Source organism: Benincasa hispida, chromosome 8, assembly GCF_027475165.1.
Source record: "Benincasa hispida cultivar pf3 chromosome 8, pf3_genome.v1.1, whole genome shotgun sequence".
Classification (NCBI taxonomy): domain Eukaryota; kingdom Viridiplantae; phylum Streptophyta; class Magnoliopsida; order Cucurbitales; family Cucurbitaceae; genus Benincasa; species Benincasa hispida.
In genome coordinates, this window is record NC_143485.1 from 35,422,167 (window position 1) to 35,439,367 (window position 17,201).

General features: G+C 32.4%; 1 protein-coding gene and 1 long non-coding RNA gene across 2 annotated transcripts; one reads left to right on the top strand and one right to left on the bottom strand.

The window, feature by feature from the left end:
• Window positions 1-2,061: 2,061 nt before the first annotated feature.
• LOC120083203 (uncharacterized) lies at window positions 2,062-4,208 on the bottom strand. Its single transcript, XR_016531361.1, has 5 exons — window positions 3,578-4,208; window positions 3,398-3,478; window positions 3,259-3,318; window positions 3,058-3,127; window positions 2,062-2,308 (listed from the first exon to the last, which is right to left on the bottom strand). It is a non-coding gene; the product is annotated as an uncharacterized LOC120083203 (long non-coding RNA).
• Window positions 4,209-6,812: 2,604 nt separating this feature from the next.
• LOC120083586 (uncharacterized) lies at window positions 6,813-10,619 on the top strand. The gene is made up of 3 exons (XM_039039406.2): window positions 6,813-7,404; window positions 8,552-9,758; window positions 9,880-10,619. Exons 1-3 carry the CDS (start codon window positions 7,033-7,035, stop codon window positions 10,131-10,133), a joined length of 1,833 nt encoding a protein of 610 aa, XP_038895334.1. The 5' UTR covers window positions 6,813-7,032; the 3' UTR covers window positions 10,134-10,619.
• Window positions 10,620-17,201: the final 6,582 nt, after the last annotated feature.

Consider the following 17,201-nt stretch of genomic DNA (forward strand, 5'->3'; position numbering starts at 1 on the left):
TTTTGTGTATCAGTGTAAATATCTATTATGGGAATATGTATATATGTGTGCTAGAAAAAAGTCAAAAAGAAAACAAAAAAAAGGAGAAAGAAAATAAAGAAAAGAAAAAATAAATAAAGTTAGGATGACGCTCCTCCTTCCAAAACTAACTAAAGTAGCCAGGGGCAAGCATGACACCCGTGCTTTCTTTTGTAGCAAAATGATTAGTGCAGGAAGTGAATGGAACCTAAAGTGTGAGGATTACTCGTAGTCGATGCTTTGCATGACATCTGTGTGGCAAGCTAAAATGAAGGTAGAGATGACACGAGGAGTTTGTCCTAGGAAAGAAAAAGGAAAAATAAATAGCAGTGAAACAAAGGCCTAGAAAAAGCTCAAGATTGGGGATGTGCGAAAATTTTTGTACTTCATATTAGACTTGGTGATTGGTTAAGTTGTAGTGTGTTAGGGATCTCACTAAGCTCAATGATTGGTTGCTAGGTTGGTCTGGCATGTTTAGATAAATGGTTAAAGAATGTTGAACCTCTGGTCAAGTGATACTCTTATGCGGATTCTTTAGAAGTTCATAAATACGCAAAGTACTTAGATTAAAGACCGTTTCTAAAAGTTACTATCTTCACACTTATTGAACTAAGCATGCATGTTTTGATCTATTAAAACTGTTTTTTATGATGCTTTCTTGAGGATAAGAAATGATTTAAGTTTGGAGGTGTGATACATGCCATGAAATGCATGTTTTTGGGCACTTTTACTTAGAAAAATAAACTTATGCATGTGTTTTCCTCTAAACTCGGTCTTATTTGGTTAAAATGAACTTATGAAGGTTTGATTGAGCTTAAAAGATGTTATTTACTGATTTAGAGTTATTTTTGTGGATTTTGGTACGAGACTGAGGCTATATTGCTAATTCTCGACTGATACAATCACATCACCATTGTGACTGCATCATTGAGTTCTAATTTTTCAGATTTCAACCCAGTTAAGAGTAGTTGTGATTTTCACGTTCCAAGCTGTTGGGCAACCCCCATTTCGACTGGTGATCCCTCAAGGCATGGATTTTGGCCCTTTTCAATCGATTTGGGGCCTATATAAAGAGGATAAGTCCTCCATTTCAACACACAACTTTCCACCTCCGAATTCATCACTTGCTTCCCACAGATTCTATCATTTCCATCAGTCCTCTTGGACATTTTCTCAACTTCACAAGGCAAAGCCTCGAGAGCGAAAGTTCTTCTAAGGCATAGTGGTTATAGGTCATTTCATCTCGTGAAAGTGTGTGGTGAGGAACGATTTTTCCTTGAAAAGGGGGAAGACTAGGAATTTGAGGACTTGTCCCGAGATCCCTTGAGTTGTATTTTCCAGCATTTCTATTCATTTATTTCTTGTAGTTCTTTTATTTTCTTTAAACATCGAACTCTACATTGTAGCTACGATTTATAATCTAATAAAGTTCATTATTTTGTCATTTATCATGGGCTAAATCTTCCTAGGGGTCCAACAATATAGATGACCTAGGGTTGTTATGGCTTAAGTTATGTTGCACCTCATACCACTTTGTTTTACACATTCTCTTTGTTGAGTTTAAAGATAAAATCGGTAAGTTAAACTAGCCACTTAATTTAACAATCTAGCGAAACTCTAATGCTGAGAAGGTTAGGGTGTAAGCAGATATCACAATGAGATATGAGACTTAGAGCCTAGAAATAGGATTGTCACATCACCTTAGAAATAATGGCACCACATGATAAAGAAGCTTAACTTGAATTAATCTAAAATCCAGCTAACCATAGAAACATTAACCATTAGCTGCTTAGACCTCCTAAAGAAACTTGACACAAGATCGAATAGGTGTAGATTTCTATTCATGTGTAATTCACTATTAAGATATGATGCAGCCGCATTGTTTAAGGCACAACACTCGAAAGGTCGAAACATTGTTTGCCCCTATTCGATTACCGTTGTTGTAACAACATGACCCCCTAGGACTTAGGTTGGGCCGTTACTAAAATAAATACATGCATAGGATTTGAAACGACGCTCAGTAATGTTGAAATAAATGCTAAATAGTCAAGAGAAGTTCAAAAGAAATTTATTAAACGCAATTTTTAAAACAATAATTGGGTACCCATAATTCGTAAAGACTATTAAAATATAAAAGTAACAATCCTTCATAATAAGTTTCAAACAGTAAAACTAAAAATTGAGGGTAAAATAAGGATTCTAAATTTCATGATGCGGAAGTGTAAAAACTAGTCCCAATGGCTCGATCATGAATTCCGCTGCGCAATCGCCGGTGCATCTCTATCCTTACCTGAAACATCAACATAAGAAAGAATGAGTATGAAATACTCAGTAAGTAGGCCCACCACTGGGGTCAGGCTAGGCATCTATATCCTCTAGATACCCGCATATGGCACATAAATACATGTAACAGACAAGAGACTGAGTCCTATCCAATTGTAGTTAAATATGCCCACAAAACTAGTGAATCCCGAAGGAAACACAAAACTAATGAATCCCGAAGGGAACACAAACTGGTGAAACCCGAAGGAAACACAAAACTGGTGAATCCCGAAGGAAATACAAACTGGTGAATCCCAAAGGAAACACAAACTGGTGAATCCCGAAAGAAACACAAACTGGTAAGCATCTAATTAATCAATGAGGATATTCACACAGTCTTAACGTGCTAAGATTCAACATTTTACAGTTCTAAAACATACATAAAAATCCTTGATACCATGGCTTCATCACATACACATAATTCTTAATAACATATTATACATCATCCATGTATAACTTACATCATAAATCCACAACATGCAAGTATGTCTCAACACCAGCAGATCAGACATCGACATATGAAAATGCATACTATCACATACTAACGATCAAGTACTTAGATGTGTATGTAAACAAATCAGAATTCATGCCAGAACATACTTTGATTCAGGTCATACTGTCAATCAACATGCTAACATTTACCATAACATACACTTATCATGCTAGCATACAACTAAAGCCTGACCCGTGGGCAGTTCCAGTGGTAAGATTACTTACCTCAAATTTGGTCCCAAATTAACCCAAGTAATTAACCTTCTTACAACTCTTGGAAGACTTTGAATCCACCCTATAACATACATTACAAATATTAATTTAGTACCCCTAGTCCAAAAATAATAAATCCAAAGTTTTAAACTCATCTTTGGGGTCTAAATCCAATTAACCAAATTAAATCAAATGACCACAAATTTAACTTGCCGAAGTCGTGGCTTGGTTCGAGGCCAGTTCCAAAGTTCTATTTATTTGTCCAAACTGAACCTAAATCAAAACCAAAGTATAATAACTAAATTTTCAACAATTACCCTTAATCAAAAAGGGAACCAAACCAACTACTCACCCAAATTTTACCAAAATTGATGGAACTCATAATCTTGTCGGTAGCACACAAAAGACTTTAAAATGCCTCCAAACTTTGTATCTAAAATCCAAAATCACAACTAATCCAGTAATTAGGCCCATAATTGGTTAGTTATTCAAAACCTGAACCACAAATCCTCAAATTCCTAACAAAACTCACCCAAACTAGTAGATCCAGCGAGTGGCGATGACATCCTGCTTGACGGTGGTGTCGGAGTGGAGTCGCACAACCTAGGCAGCAACGACTCGCAACCAGAGGCGACAAGCTACAGATTCGTGGGTCAGAGAGAGAAAGGTGGGCGTTTGAAGCTCACCATTGAGCGGTGCATCGCTGGTGAGAGTCGGATCCAGCCGATTGAGAAAGGGGCGGTGCTGGGTCGCGAACGGCGAGGCGGCGCTTCAGATCTGGATTTTCCGACGGAGTCGACACGAAGGTAGAGGGCAAGCGGCTGGATCTGGGACTGAGACAGCTAGGACGTGCATCTCAGATCTATGACTCGGTGTCGACTTCAGTGGCTGGGAGGAAGCGCCGGCGCGACGAGCAGTGCGAAGGAGGGCGAGCGGCGCGAGAGGCAAGCGGTGCAGAGGCTGGGTCGACGGTGTGGCTGGGAGAGTTTCGACTCAGATCTGGCGGCTGACGAGGTTGGGTGACTGAGGCGGCAGTGAAGCGATGGAGGTCGGGGAGGGGTCTCGATGGCTGCTAAAAGAAAGGGGGAGAGAAAGAAAAGAGAGAGGAAAAAAAGAAAGAAAAGGGAAGGATTAAATAAAATAAAAATAAAAAATATATATTTAATTCTTTTCCTAATCCCGATTATTTTCTTAAATTCCCTCATTTTCCAATTTGGAATTAATTCCTGCCATCAATTTCCAACATAAATATCCAACTTCAATAATCAAATTCCAGTAATTACTCTTAAATATCCAAAATTTCCCCAACTAATATAAATTAATGAAATTACACTACAACAAAATTTTGAGGTGTTACAGTTGTTCATTATTTTAAAAACTTTTCTTTCACTACCACAATACAATCTCTTATTTGGTTACCTCGATTTCATTGATTCATAGTCATAGGTAAATTAAAAATCACTATGGTTCTGTGGGATTCGACACCTGGAATACTCTGAGTTTATTACTTCATTGATAGTGTATGCTTTTATCCATAATATTTTGTTGCTCATATATTTGGTCGATCAGAAAGAGAAATTGAAGGTGGAAGAATCTAGAGAGGAAAGGGAAGGGAGGACAACATTTACAGAGGAGGAAAATGAAAAAATTAAGGCTTTTGATTTTTTCCCGTTTCATTCTCTTTTTTTAAATAAATAAATAAATATATATATATATATATATATATACACACTTTAGTGGCACAGTAATTTATCATTAAAGACTATTAATTTTCTTGTGGCGCGGGTTAATCTGTCACAAAAACTTTTAGGGATGTTGGTTTAGTATCTGTCACTAATATTTATTTTCTGCGACATGTTTTTTTAACATATTGCCGTAAATTAGTATTTAATTAAATATTTTGACCATGTCGCCAAAAAGTCATTTTCTTGTAGTGTCCATCCTCTCTCTCTCTTTTTTTCCATATCATCTTACCACAAAACATGGAGATGGAGGAGAGAGAACAAGAGAGAGAAGAGGAGAGAGAAAGAAAATGAAAGATTAAAGTAATTTTTTTCAATGTCATCTTACCACATGCATCTATAAATTTCTTTATATTAAATCTAAAGTTTTTTTTTTTTTTAGAGAAAGACCTTTTAAACATATTCTTGAAAATTCAGGGACCAAAATGACCAATTTCAAACATCAAAGACTAAACATACCTATCCTTCAAAACTTAGGGATCAAAATTGTAGTTTTCCCTAATAATAACAGATAAAATATCATTTTAATCCCTCTAACTTAAGTTTTATTCTATTTTAGTCCATGTATATTTAATTTTAGTATATGTACTTTCATAAATCTTAAAATTAGTTTTGATAGTTAGTTTCTTGTTGATTTTTCTTTAAAAAAAAAAATAGTCACTTTGAGCTTTCTCTTTATAGATAATGAAAATATATTTACATAGTGTCTATTCGCACGTAAAAATTATTAGTATTATTTAACCAATTTCTATAAATTAACTTTGAAGACTAAATTTAAGATTAATTTGAAAGTATATATATTAATTTAAAAACATTATTGAAAGTGCAAAGACTAAGAATGGACAATTGTAAGTATTGACACTAAAATGAAACAAAACCCAAATTGTATAAATGAATTTGACATTTTAACCTAATAAAATACATCGTGGAAAAATTCAAACTTGCAACATGGCTCAATCACCAGATGACACGTGTTGGGGGTGCAACCTAAAGCATATTGAGGTGTTAATAACTTGATATGAACTTAATACTAGCTTAAGCACATGACTAAGATCAAACTTGTGAGAAATTTCGGTACAAGTCATATTGCTAGTTAATTGCACCTCCTTGTGTTAATAGCTCTACATTAGTACCACTTCTTACTTCTTTTTTTTTTTTAGATACAATAGGGTTTCAATATTCAAACTCCAGATGTCGTGGTCAATAATACTCATGTTGCTAAATTTAGTTAAGTATTACCATTTTTATCTTCTATTTAATTTTTATTAATACACCTACTATTTTGTATATATAGAAATATAAAGTATACTAATTACAATGGAAATTATGGCAAATCTAAAATTATATTCCATCAATACATAAAGTAGATCACTAAATTACTCTAACAAAACTCATAAGTGTTAAGTGATTAAATGTTGTTCCTTAAATTTTATTGACTTATTGTACGTTTTTTTTAATGATTATTCGAATGGAAATATAAAGGAGTTGAAACGTAAACACTTATAAAGTTTTAAATAAAAATAACATTTATCTAAAATTAAGGTGCTATTTAACAAGATTAACTTTGAACTACAAATAAAATAATGGGAAAAATAGTTTTTTTTTTTTTTTTTTGGTGAAATGGCTAATAATTAGGAGCGAATATTTAATAAAAAATTAAGGTTAAAAATGTAAAATTTGAAATTAGGGGTGATATTGAAACAAAACTCAAATCTCAAATATAGAATTGTAATTTTCTGAAATTGAGAAATTAAGAGAGTGAACCCAGTGAATGATTATAAAAACTCACTTCATATTTTGGATACCAATTATAATCTATAATTAATATTACTATTTCAAACATCTATTTGTAAAGTAAAATTTTGAAATTTAAAATTAAAATAGAAAGTAGCAACTAACAAAAAATTAGCGACAAAAATATATTTTTCTCTAAATTAAAAAGGAAAGCTTAGGGCACTTTTCCAAGTTGAATTAAAATTTTGATATTTTTAATTTTAAATTGGAGGTTATTTCCATAAAGAAAAAACAAAATAATAAATTGGAATTGTTTTCTCAGTTCTCACGCTCGCAATTTTTTTTTTTTTTTTCTTTCCTGTTTTATTCTCTTCGATAAACGGATAATAAAATATCAAAGAACGAGAACGGCGGCCCCTTTGCCCAAGTACTGATCGTCGACGACGATCCCATCTGAATTCTTTCGCCGGAATTAATCGAGGCGGTCCGGCCACTCTGCCACTCATCGACGATGGCGGAGGACTCAACTAACTCTTTCGTCTCCCCAGAAGATCGCATAAAAGCCCTCATTTCTTGTCCTTCCGCGAGTACGAAATCCGGGGCCGAAAACGAATCTGTAGAAGGTGGATTTGATGAAAATCAGTCGCTGAAAGACGACAACCCTTCTTCTATCTGTGTAATTTGCTTTTCCGATGATGGAAAAGCGGAGAGAGGTAAGCTTGATTCCTGTGACCATTATTTTTGCTACGTCTGCATCATGGAGTGGGCGAGGATTGAATCTAGATGCCCTGCTTGCAAGGGCAGGTTCACTGTTATTCATAGAATTGCGAAGGATGGCTGTCGTCTCCGTGAACGAATTGTTGATATTCCAATGCGGAATCAGGTCGGTAACTCTGTAATTGACATTTTACATGAAGAAACTCTAATAAAGATTGACGTTTAGCTTTTCTAGGGTTTTAGGGATGCGATTTTTTGGTTGGTTGAATATCGTGTGCTTAACTTTTGTGAATATAGGAATTTTTCACCTTAGAAGTGATGCCAAATATGCTTGACTGCAAGTATTAGTCTGATTCTTGTTTCAATAATGCAATGTAGCAATCTCTGCAAGTATAGTTCTTCTCTTTCTGTTGAACCATGTAGTTCTAGGAACAATTTTTCATATAATTGCGTTTGATTGTATTGAACTATGTAGAAAATTTGAGGGCACTTGCTTCGTTTTCAGGATATGGTCGAAATAGATATACTTTTGCATCTCTACCGCATCTATGACTCTTTCTTCTATTATCTACTCGTTCCAGTAACAATTGCAGAAGTCTTTAAAAGATTGAGAATTTTTGTCCTTTTATAAGGTGAAATTGCTTAAGATATTATCTTGGTAATGAAACATAAATATGAAAAGGTAATCACCACCTTCACTACAGTCTCAAAAGCATATTTTTGAAACATGAACATCTAAGACCCATTTGATAACCGTCATGGATTCAATCCATGGTGGCTACCTATTTAGGATTTCCTACAGGTTTCCTGGACACCCAAATGTTGTAGGGTCACTCGTGAGATTTATCGAGGTGCACATAAGTTGGTCCAGGCATTCATGGATAGCAAAAAAGAAAAAGAAAAACATTTGATAACCCTCTCATTTGTAGTTTTCTGTTTATTATAGTTGGTCATGGCAAGTTTTTTCTAAGCTTTTCACTTTCTTTATAAACAACAAACTCAAGTTTTCAAAAACTACTTTCTTTTCTAATTTTTAAAATTTGGCTTGCTTTTTTGAAATGTTAAAAAATAGTAGGTGATAAAGCAAGAAAACTATGTTTATAAGTTTAATTCTTAAACAGAAAACAAAAACAAAATGGTTATTAAATGACCTTAATTTTGTAATATTCGTTTTAAGCTTAATTTTAAAAAATATTGAAATTTCTAATATTCGTGTTTTCTAGAGCTTGTTTTGTGTTTCTCCTGAAACATAGTTCCAACTTGGATGTAGAAATCTGCATGGTTTCACAACCTTGTACCTTTCCTGATTTCAGGATCACTCTGCTTCTGGAAATACTACGATTAGGGATCCGTATGCAGAAACATGTTGTACTGTGTGCAGGAGTATGGAAGATGAAGGTCTCATGTTACTCTGTGATCTCTGTGATTCAGCTGCTCATACTTATTGTGCTGGTCTTGGTGCTAATGTACCTGAAGGTGATTGGTTTTGCCATGATTGCACTATCTCCAGGGCTCGACATACTGATCCTGAATTGGATACTAGTTTCAACGATCAAAATCAAACAGCAACAGTTGAACCACACATTGCCATTTCCGTTATAGTAAAAGAACCAAGTGCTCAAACAGTTGCCATAACTCGCAGAAGTGCTCTTTTACATTCAAATCGTGAGCCACCTTCTGCTGTCCCCAGTTCAAGAAGCAGTGTGGCCCATAAATCATTGCCTAGTCGTGGTGGTAAAGCTGCGGGGACAAGTGCAAGAACATTACGTCGCTGTCGGAACATCCATAGCCATATAAGGGCATTACGTGATAATTGGGATGCTTTACAAAGAGGGTCACTGAACTTTCCTGCTAGCAGCTCATCGACATATTACAGCAACACTTCCAAACAAAATACTCGTGCTGCACTAAACAACCAAACAGGTCAACCCCACTTTTCCACAGGCATTAGCTTGCAGGCGACCTCTGGACCTGTGTGTAATGGAATCTCTTATGATGTTGAGAAGGCATGGCGGATGATGGAAAGTGCAAAGGCAGAGGCTATATGTGCGGGAGATCAAACCTTGAGACATCCTGCTAAGAGACAAATGAGCACAAAAACGGAAGATTCTCGTACAACGAAAGGTCAACAGTACAAAATCAAGAAGCCAAATGAGCCAGCCAAGCATAAAAAGGAAATGGGAAAACAAAGATTGCTCGAGTTGGATAAGCTAATGTGTCATCCAGTAGCAAGTAAGAAGTATAAAGCTTCTGATGAGTTTTTTCCTACAAATTCATCCAGTTATGGAGAATCTTCCTTGGTTAATATGGTTCACACTTGTCGAGATGATTTCAACTATGAAAACAGAAGAAAGCCATCAAACAAAATGGTGGATGAACTTTCATCATCCTCCACAATGACACAAGCCTCGGAAAAACGCCATCCCACTCAGGAGGCTGGCAATGATCACGATTCCAAAAGTGAGATACGAACACTGGTCAAGATCAATCTAAAACTCCTAAGCCGAGGCAAAAATTTGGGTACTACCTCATATTCCCTGCTACATGGCACCCATAACCATTAGTTTGATGTGCAATTATATCTTGTAATAGGATTACGTTGAGTGGAGTAATAATTAGTTGAGATTTATCATTTATGCAGGATATGAAGGATACAAGGAAGTGGCAAGGCTTGCAACACACACAATCATGGCAGGATGTGGTTTAGAACCCCCTCCAAGACCGAGCAAGCGATTCTTATCGTGCTCGGTTTGTAGACATACACAAGAAGAAATCCAACGGCTTCACAGGTCCACTCTGATGCCAAATTCTTGCAGGGAATGCTTCCTGGCGTTTGTGAAGGATGTTGTTAATGCCATAATGTTAGAAAAACTAGTGGTGGGTTCTTCTTCCTAAGCTGTAAAGAAACTAAATTATGTGTATTATTTACCAGAAGAGTCGGGAGAGGACAGAATAAAAGCAGAGAGTTGAAAATTAGTCGGGTTAGAGGTAGAAGAAGGCCCATTTTGATTGACTTTTCAAGTGTTTATAAACACGTTTTTGGTTCTTAGAAACACTTATTTAAATACTTAGAAAGTTAATCTAGCACGCCTGGAAAAAAAGAAAAAAGAAAGGAGAAAGGGGTGTTGAGTGAGGGATTTGTTGGAACATGTGGTGGGGCTAAGGGCTGATGTGAAAATGCTTTGTGCTTTGCTGTGGAGTCTCTGTGAAAGCACTTCAGAAAAGCGCTTTGCGACAATATCACGTGACTTTCAAGAACGTCAGCAGAAGTGGACTTGGCCATTGTTTTTTTGTTGGTACTCTTGTATTTCTTCTCTTCACACTTTGAATTTTTCTTCGTAAATAATTATTATTATCATTATTAGTTTAGTATTTCAATTAGATTGTGTCTCATTGATCACTAAATAAAGATGAGAGGTCATTTAAATTCTGATTTTAATAGAATTTTGGCATTCATGATTTAGACAAATGTTTCAAAATTGAAAGTTCAAGAAGGGTGTAGATTTGGAAAGGTGATGGATCTATGGGACAAATAAATTAAAAGGTTAGAGACTCAACATAATCTTAAAAGTTTAGAGAAGTTTAGAGATATGATCTTGTAATTTAACTAAAAATTATTTTCAAATCTATGTCTAGTGGATTTTTCAAATTTGATTGTCTAAAAGATTTTTTCCAACTTTAAATGTGTAAAATAGGTTATTGAATTTTTTATTTTGTATATAACATCTGCCTACACTTTAGAGTGTTTAGTTTTTTTTTTTGTTTCTAATAATAATAATGCCTAATATGTCGTGAAAAAGTTCAAGGCTAGACGTATAATTTAGTCTTAAAAAATGATACAAAGTCCATAGTATTGAATTTTAATCTACATGTAGCTATCAACGAAGATTTGAAGTCGACAAGAGGGTGGATCAATTTATATTATAAAAAAAATCTATGAAATATGAAAAATAAGCTGTAAAATGTCACTGATATAATCATCATATTATAAATAATGAACATATTAATTTATTTAAAAAGCATAAAATATTATTATATTTTATATTTCTTTTAGATAAATCCATCCACTATATTTTTTATCAATATTTTTATATAATTAAGACCTCAGTTTTTTTTTTTTTTTTTTTTTTTTTGGCCAATGACATTTTAACCATTTGGTAAGTGAAATGTGTGAAGTAAAATGTCCCCACATCCAACCAAAACCATTACTATATTATAGCGTGAAATCTTTATTGTTTTTATTTTAATAGACGAGTCCCACACCACACGTGACGCGTGTCAGGAGAGGAAAACGGTGTGTTTGGGGGTTTGCGAATGGCAGCACGTGGGGGAGGAGGCGGCAGTGGGCAAAGCAGGCAAGGATGGGCACACGTGACCTAACTGCCTTATCACGTGCCTTGAAACTGAACTAGACTGCCGTATTGGGTGCTGTCACTTCATCATTTGTCACAGCCCTAAATGCCCTATCACATCTAACACACCTCTTTTTCTTTTTTTTTTTCCTTTTCTATAACCATTAATTATTCCCCCACCAAACCGAAAAAAAAAAAAAAAAACTCTCTTTTTTACTATATTAATTAATGGGAGATCTTTAAAAATACAAAACTAATTACACGAAATAACCAAATTTAAACTTTTTTTTTTTTTTTGTCTATTATGGATAAAAATTGATAGAAGTCTATTAATAGTATCTGATAGATGCTAATAAAAGTCTATCAATATTTATTAGTGTTTTTTATTTTTTTTGTAAATATTTGACATTTTTTCTATATGTGAAATTTTTTCTTAATTAATTATTTAATTTACTTTTACAATTAATTTAATTATTTATACCAAACATTCTCGGATGACATCCATCTAAATCGCTTTTTATTTCTTATAATAATTTTTAGGTTAAAATATTATTTTGTCCCATGAAATTTGTTTTATTTTAATCTCTATATTTTCAATTATTCAATCTTAATCATTGTATTTTCAATAAATCTTAAATTTAATCATTTAAAATTAAATTTTACCAAAAATTTATTAAATAATAATAATAATTTTCATGCAAAAATATATATATATGTGAATGTTTCCAAAGTTCATAATAAAAATACTATAAATAACAAAAAAAATTAAAAGCATCGATCATAATGGGATTAAATTAAGATTTATTGAAAATATAAGAATTAAATTTGAAATTTTTTTAAGTATATTATATTATAAATATTATGATAATAAATGTCCATTGGATGTTCATGCTTAGTGTCCATTAACCATATGTCATGTTCTCCTTTTCCAAAGTATTGTCCATGTGTCTCAACATTACACATTTATTAGTATTTATGTAATTCATTTCCTACTTGTCAAATTGTCTATAAATAGTGTGATTTGTCATTTTGTGGGTTTTGGAAGACGCACACATTAGGTTGTTGAATGAGAAATTTTGGACCAATCATAAGTTGGCACATCATTTATAAATTAATGACGAAATTTCAAATCATTAAATTTTGGCCCAATTAAGAGTTGACATATGTACCGAATTTAAGTCGAAGATAAATTTCGATGATGCACGTGGTTTTATCATGACCATTGAATTATATAAGATTAATATAACCCAATTTGATATTATTATTTAGGTCAAAGTCCAACTAGGCCCAAAAATAGGTTAGTTTGACCCAAATGTCAAATCACGTCTAAATTCGATTAATTGGGCCCAAATGCTAGACCCATGGACCAACCAAGCCCAAGTCCAACTAATTGGGCCCAAAGGCTAGGCCAATGGATCAACCAAGCCCAAGCCCAAGAAGCTCACTCGAGAGCCCTATAAATAGAGGAGCTTTCTTCATTTGTGGGGGTCAACAATTCTATATTCCAAAGAATTTAGAAGGAATTTTCTACAATCAAAAGTCTCTTTGACTCCTAAATCTGATCACGCAACATTCTGACCATGCTTAAAGACTAAAGTCCATTGAAGATACAAGCATTCTGAACACTCTTGAAGACTAAAGTCCTTTGAAGATACAAGCACTCCTCCAAGACTCGAAACTCAAGAATATCCACACGCCCCGCTTCTATACATCAAGCGTACGAATTGGAGAAAGTGTAGAAATTCATCCTTTTTATTTTATTTACTTTTGTTATCTATTTTATTTACTTTGGTTATTTATTTATTTTAATATAATATTTTATTGGTATCTAAGTTCCTGTTGTGCTCCTCAAGTTCACAACACATTATCAACATGAGCTCTTATCGTTTAACTTGCTAAATGTAGGTCCTAAAGGTATGTCGGTTTTTCTCTATTCGTTATAATTAATAAATTAAATGTTTTTTTTACATATTTGATAAATATTAGATTTATAGTATAAATATAATATTTTGTAATAGTTTTACTATTAAAAATATTATAAAATTAGAATTTGTAGCATTTGATATTAATGGTAATAATTATTTGTCATTAGTGTTTGATGTCAAAACACACCTGGATGCCATCATAAAAATGTGATAATTGGAAAACACTTTTTCTTCCTAAAGCTTGTCGTAAAGGGATGCACTTGAGACTCTAAAAATTTAAATCAATATGTTAGAGAAGACATTTTTCTACATTTCGGATATGCTCCTGCAATAGTAATATCGAGAAAAATATTTTAAAAGTATCATGCACTCATCTGATATATTCTCGTGGCTTAATGAAATAACGAGTTATTGATTAAAAAAATATATATGAATCTCAGCCAACTAAAGCAACAACATTCCCTGGAGTGAATATCGTGAATTTTAATAATCGCAGATGAAAAATCATGAATCTCAACCAACTAGAACAACACCATTCCTTGAAGTGAATGTTGTGAATGTTAATAATCGTGGTTGAGGCCATGGTCAAAATTGAGGTCATGACCGTGGCAAATAAAGAAATAATTATTATTTTCATGGTGGTCGTTCTAATCATTCAAATTTCAAAAGAACCACACAAAATGATGATCACAAAGGACGAACTCACAAGATAAGAGTTTAAAAAGTGTTGAAAATAAATGCTTTTAAGGTAGAATGACTGGGTAGTGGTCACGTACATGTCATACGTCAAAGCACTTAGTTGATCTCTATCAAGCCTCCCGGAAGGAAAAAGGAAAATATGTGGAAGCAGATTTTACATACTACGATAATGAGATATTTTACCCATCCAATATAAGATATTTGGATGTGACACGTTTTTTCATATCTCCTGAAGAGGAAATTGGCACAATTGATGGCTCAGGGGTTTCTTTTGATTTTGAGAATATTTAATATTAATGTTATCCGTTTTTTTTCATGTTTATTTAATTGGTTAATATTATTTTTTGTATATTTCAAGTGTTGTTTTTCTTATTGTAATTATTTTCTTTTAATGAAGAAATTTGGATAATTTTCATATGTTGGGGGACTAAAAAATAAGTAAAAAAGATCTATATCTGGCCGATAGTGCAACTATACATACAATATTTATAATTAGAAAATATATTTTCAAACTGACAATATTGGAAGCAAAAGTCAATTTAATATCAGGTTCTGCAAACTTGATTGAAGGTTTTGGAAAAGAAAATATTATTTTGTTTATAGGAACAAATTTTACAATTGACAATGCGTTGTTCTCTAGTCAATAAAAAAAATCTACTTAGTTCTTCATGCTTAGTGTCTATTAACCATATGTCATGCTCCCATTTTCTAAAGTTGTCCATGTGTTCCAACATAATAATGTATATATAATCTCCTTCATATTTGTCAAATTGTCTATAAATAATAACATTTGGTTGGTTTTGTAAGATACACATAGGGAAAAATCCAAAAAGATTGGAGAAAGTGAAGGAATCCACAATTTTTATTTTATTTACTTTTGTTATTTATTTATTTTATTATTATATTATATTACATTAATATCCGTATTTCTATTGTATTTCTCAAGTTTAGATCATATTAGTCTAAAATGATATTTAAACCTAATTTTTAAGCTTCCATATTAAAGGAAAATGAAAGAAAAGTAAAGAAAAGAAATGAAAGTATGGGCAGAGAAAAAGAAGGAAAAAAACAAAGAAAGTGGGTCCCAAAAGTAGTGAGTTGGCCACGTGAGGCAGAGGGTGTGAAAAAAATCACGTGCACCTCGCGGATTCTGCGCCGGTACCCTTTCAAATTTTAATATTTGTTAACTGATCCCTAAACGGATCCCTTCAGAATGTCCGTGTTTTATGCCACCCCTTTCCATCTTTTACATTTTTTTAATTTCATTTATTATATGACCCTTCAATAAGAAAATAATAAATTTGATTAAAAAAAACACACACACACTTTTTTTTTTAATCTTTCAATTATCTATTAGTTCCATCCTAAACTTAAATAAATAATGTAATTTTCTTTTTAAAAAATAAATCATGTAATTTTTATTAAAATTTTTTTTTATCTTTTTGTTCCCAAATTCCATAAGTTTTAAAAAATTATCTTCTTTTAATCTATGAGTTTTAAAAAATAAGTTTAAAAGGTTTGTGTAATAATAATAATTATTATTTTAAATTCAAATTTGATTTGGTAAGAATTCTCTATTTTTAAAAACATATTTTTTAATTCAAAATATCATATAATTATATAAAATAAAAATAAAAATATTTAAAAAGACATTTTAAACCTATTTTTAAATATTCTAATATTAAAAACTTACATTTTGAAAATTTAGAGACAAAAAATGTATGTTTTTAAAATTCAAAGACCAAACACATTTATCCTTCAAAATTCAGAGACTAAAAAGACAGTTTACACCTTAAAAAAATGTAAAGAACTTTCTATTATATATATGTTTCACGATCCATTAATCACATAAGAGAGTGAAAACTTATTAGAGTGTGAAACTTAAAATATTTTTAAAATGGTAATGATGAAACTGAATTTTTTTTTTTCTTTTTAGCAAAAAAATCCATAAGAAGTTATAGAAGCAATAATAATGACAGATTCTTGTCTTTAAGTGTGAATGAAAAGAAAGAAATGATGGAGAGGACAGGGAAGATGGAATTGGGTCACTAACTATTGCATTTATTATTATCAACTTAAATGAACCCACTTATTAATCATATTTCCTTAGCATTTATTTATTTATTTTTATTAAAATCAAATTAAATTACTATAAATAAACTAAAGGAATTTAACTTCTTTTCCATATGTGTGTATATAAAAGTTAACTAAAGAATTTTTAGGCCATGATTTGATAATGCTTTTGGGCTTTTGTTTTGAAAAACACTAACCAAACATGTTCATCACATGGTTAAATGAGGGTGGGAGAGGAGATTTTAGAGAGAGGGGAAATTAAAGAACACGTCTTACAAATAATTTTTGTTTCTAAAGTCAAATTTGTAAGATGATGAGCAACTCGATTTTCTTTACGATGAATAAACCTAAAATGCACCTAAGAGGAAGGAAGTAGTCATTGTCGGCATAACTGGACAACTACACCAATGTCGAACATATTAGAGAAATCTCTATTGTTAACAGCTTATAAATTTGAAGACAATCTGTTTCCACAACAAGTGGATGTGGCCCTACAAGGCTGCAATATAAAGCTAAACTGAATGCCTACAATAACAACTAAGACTGAATAAGACCTGCCAATTCCACATAATCTATAGACTGCACACTCGACAGAAGAGTTGTAAATAGTAAAATCTAAATGATATATACAATTCCAAAGGAAATAAATTTTATTAATTATTTTTTTCTTAATTTAATAATAGTGATTACATCCAACAATTGAATGTATGTCCATTATCACTAAATTAAGTTCATCCTAGTTGCTATAGTTAATATTTGAAAAAATATATATAAATGTTATCATCTTTATTTCTTCTACATATTTTACTATAATAAAAGTATAGTAACCTAGTTTATTTGAAAATTAAAAATTTTACTTGTAGAATATTAATTAAAAATTATTTATGTAATCAATAGGTTGTTGAAGATAAGTA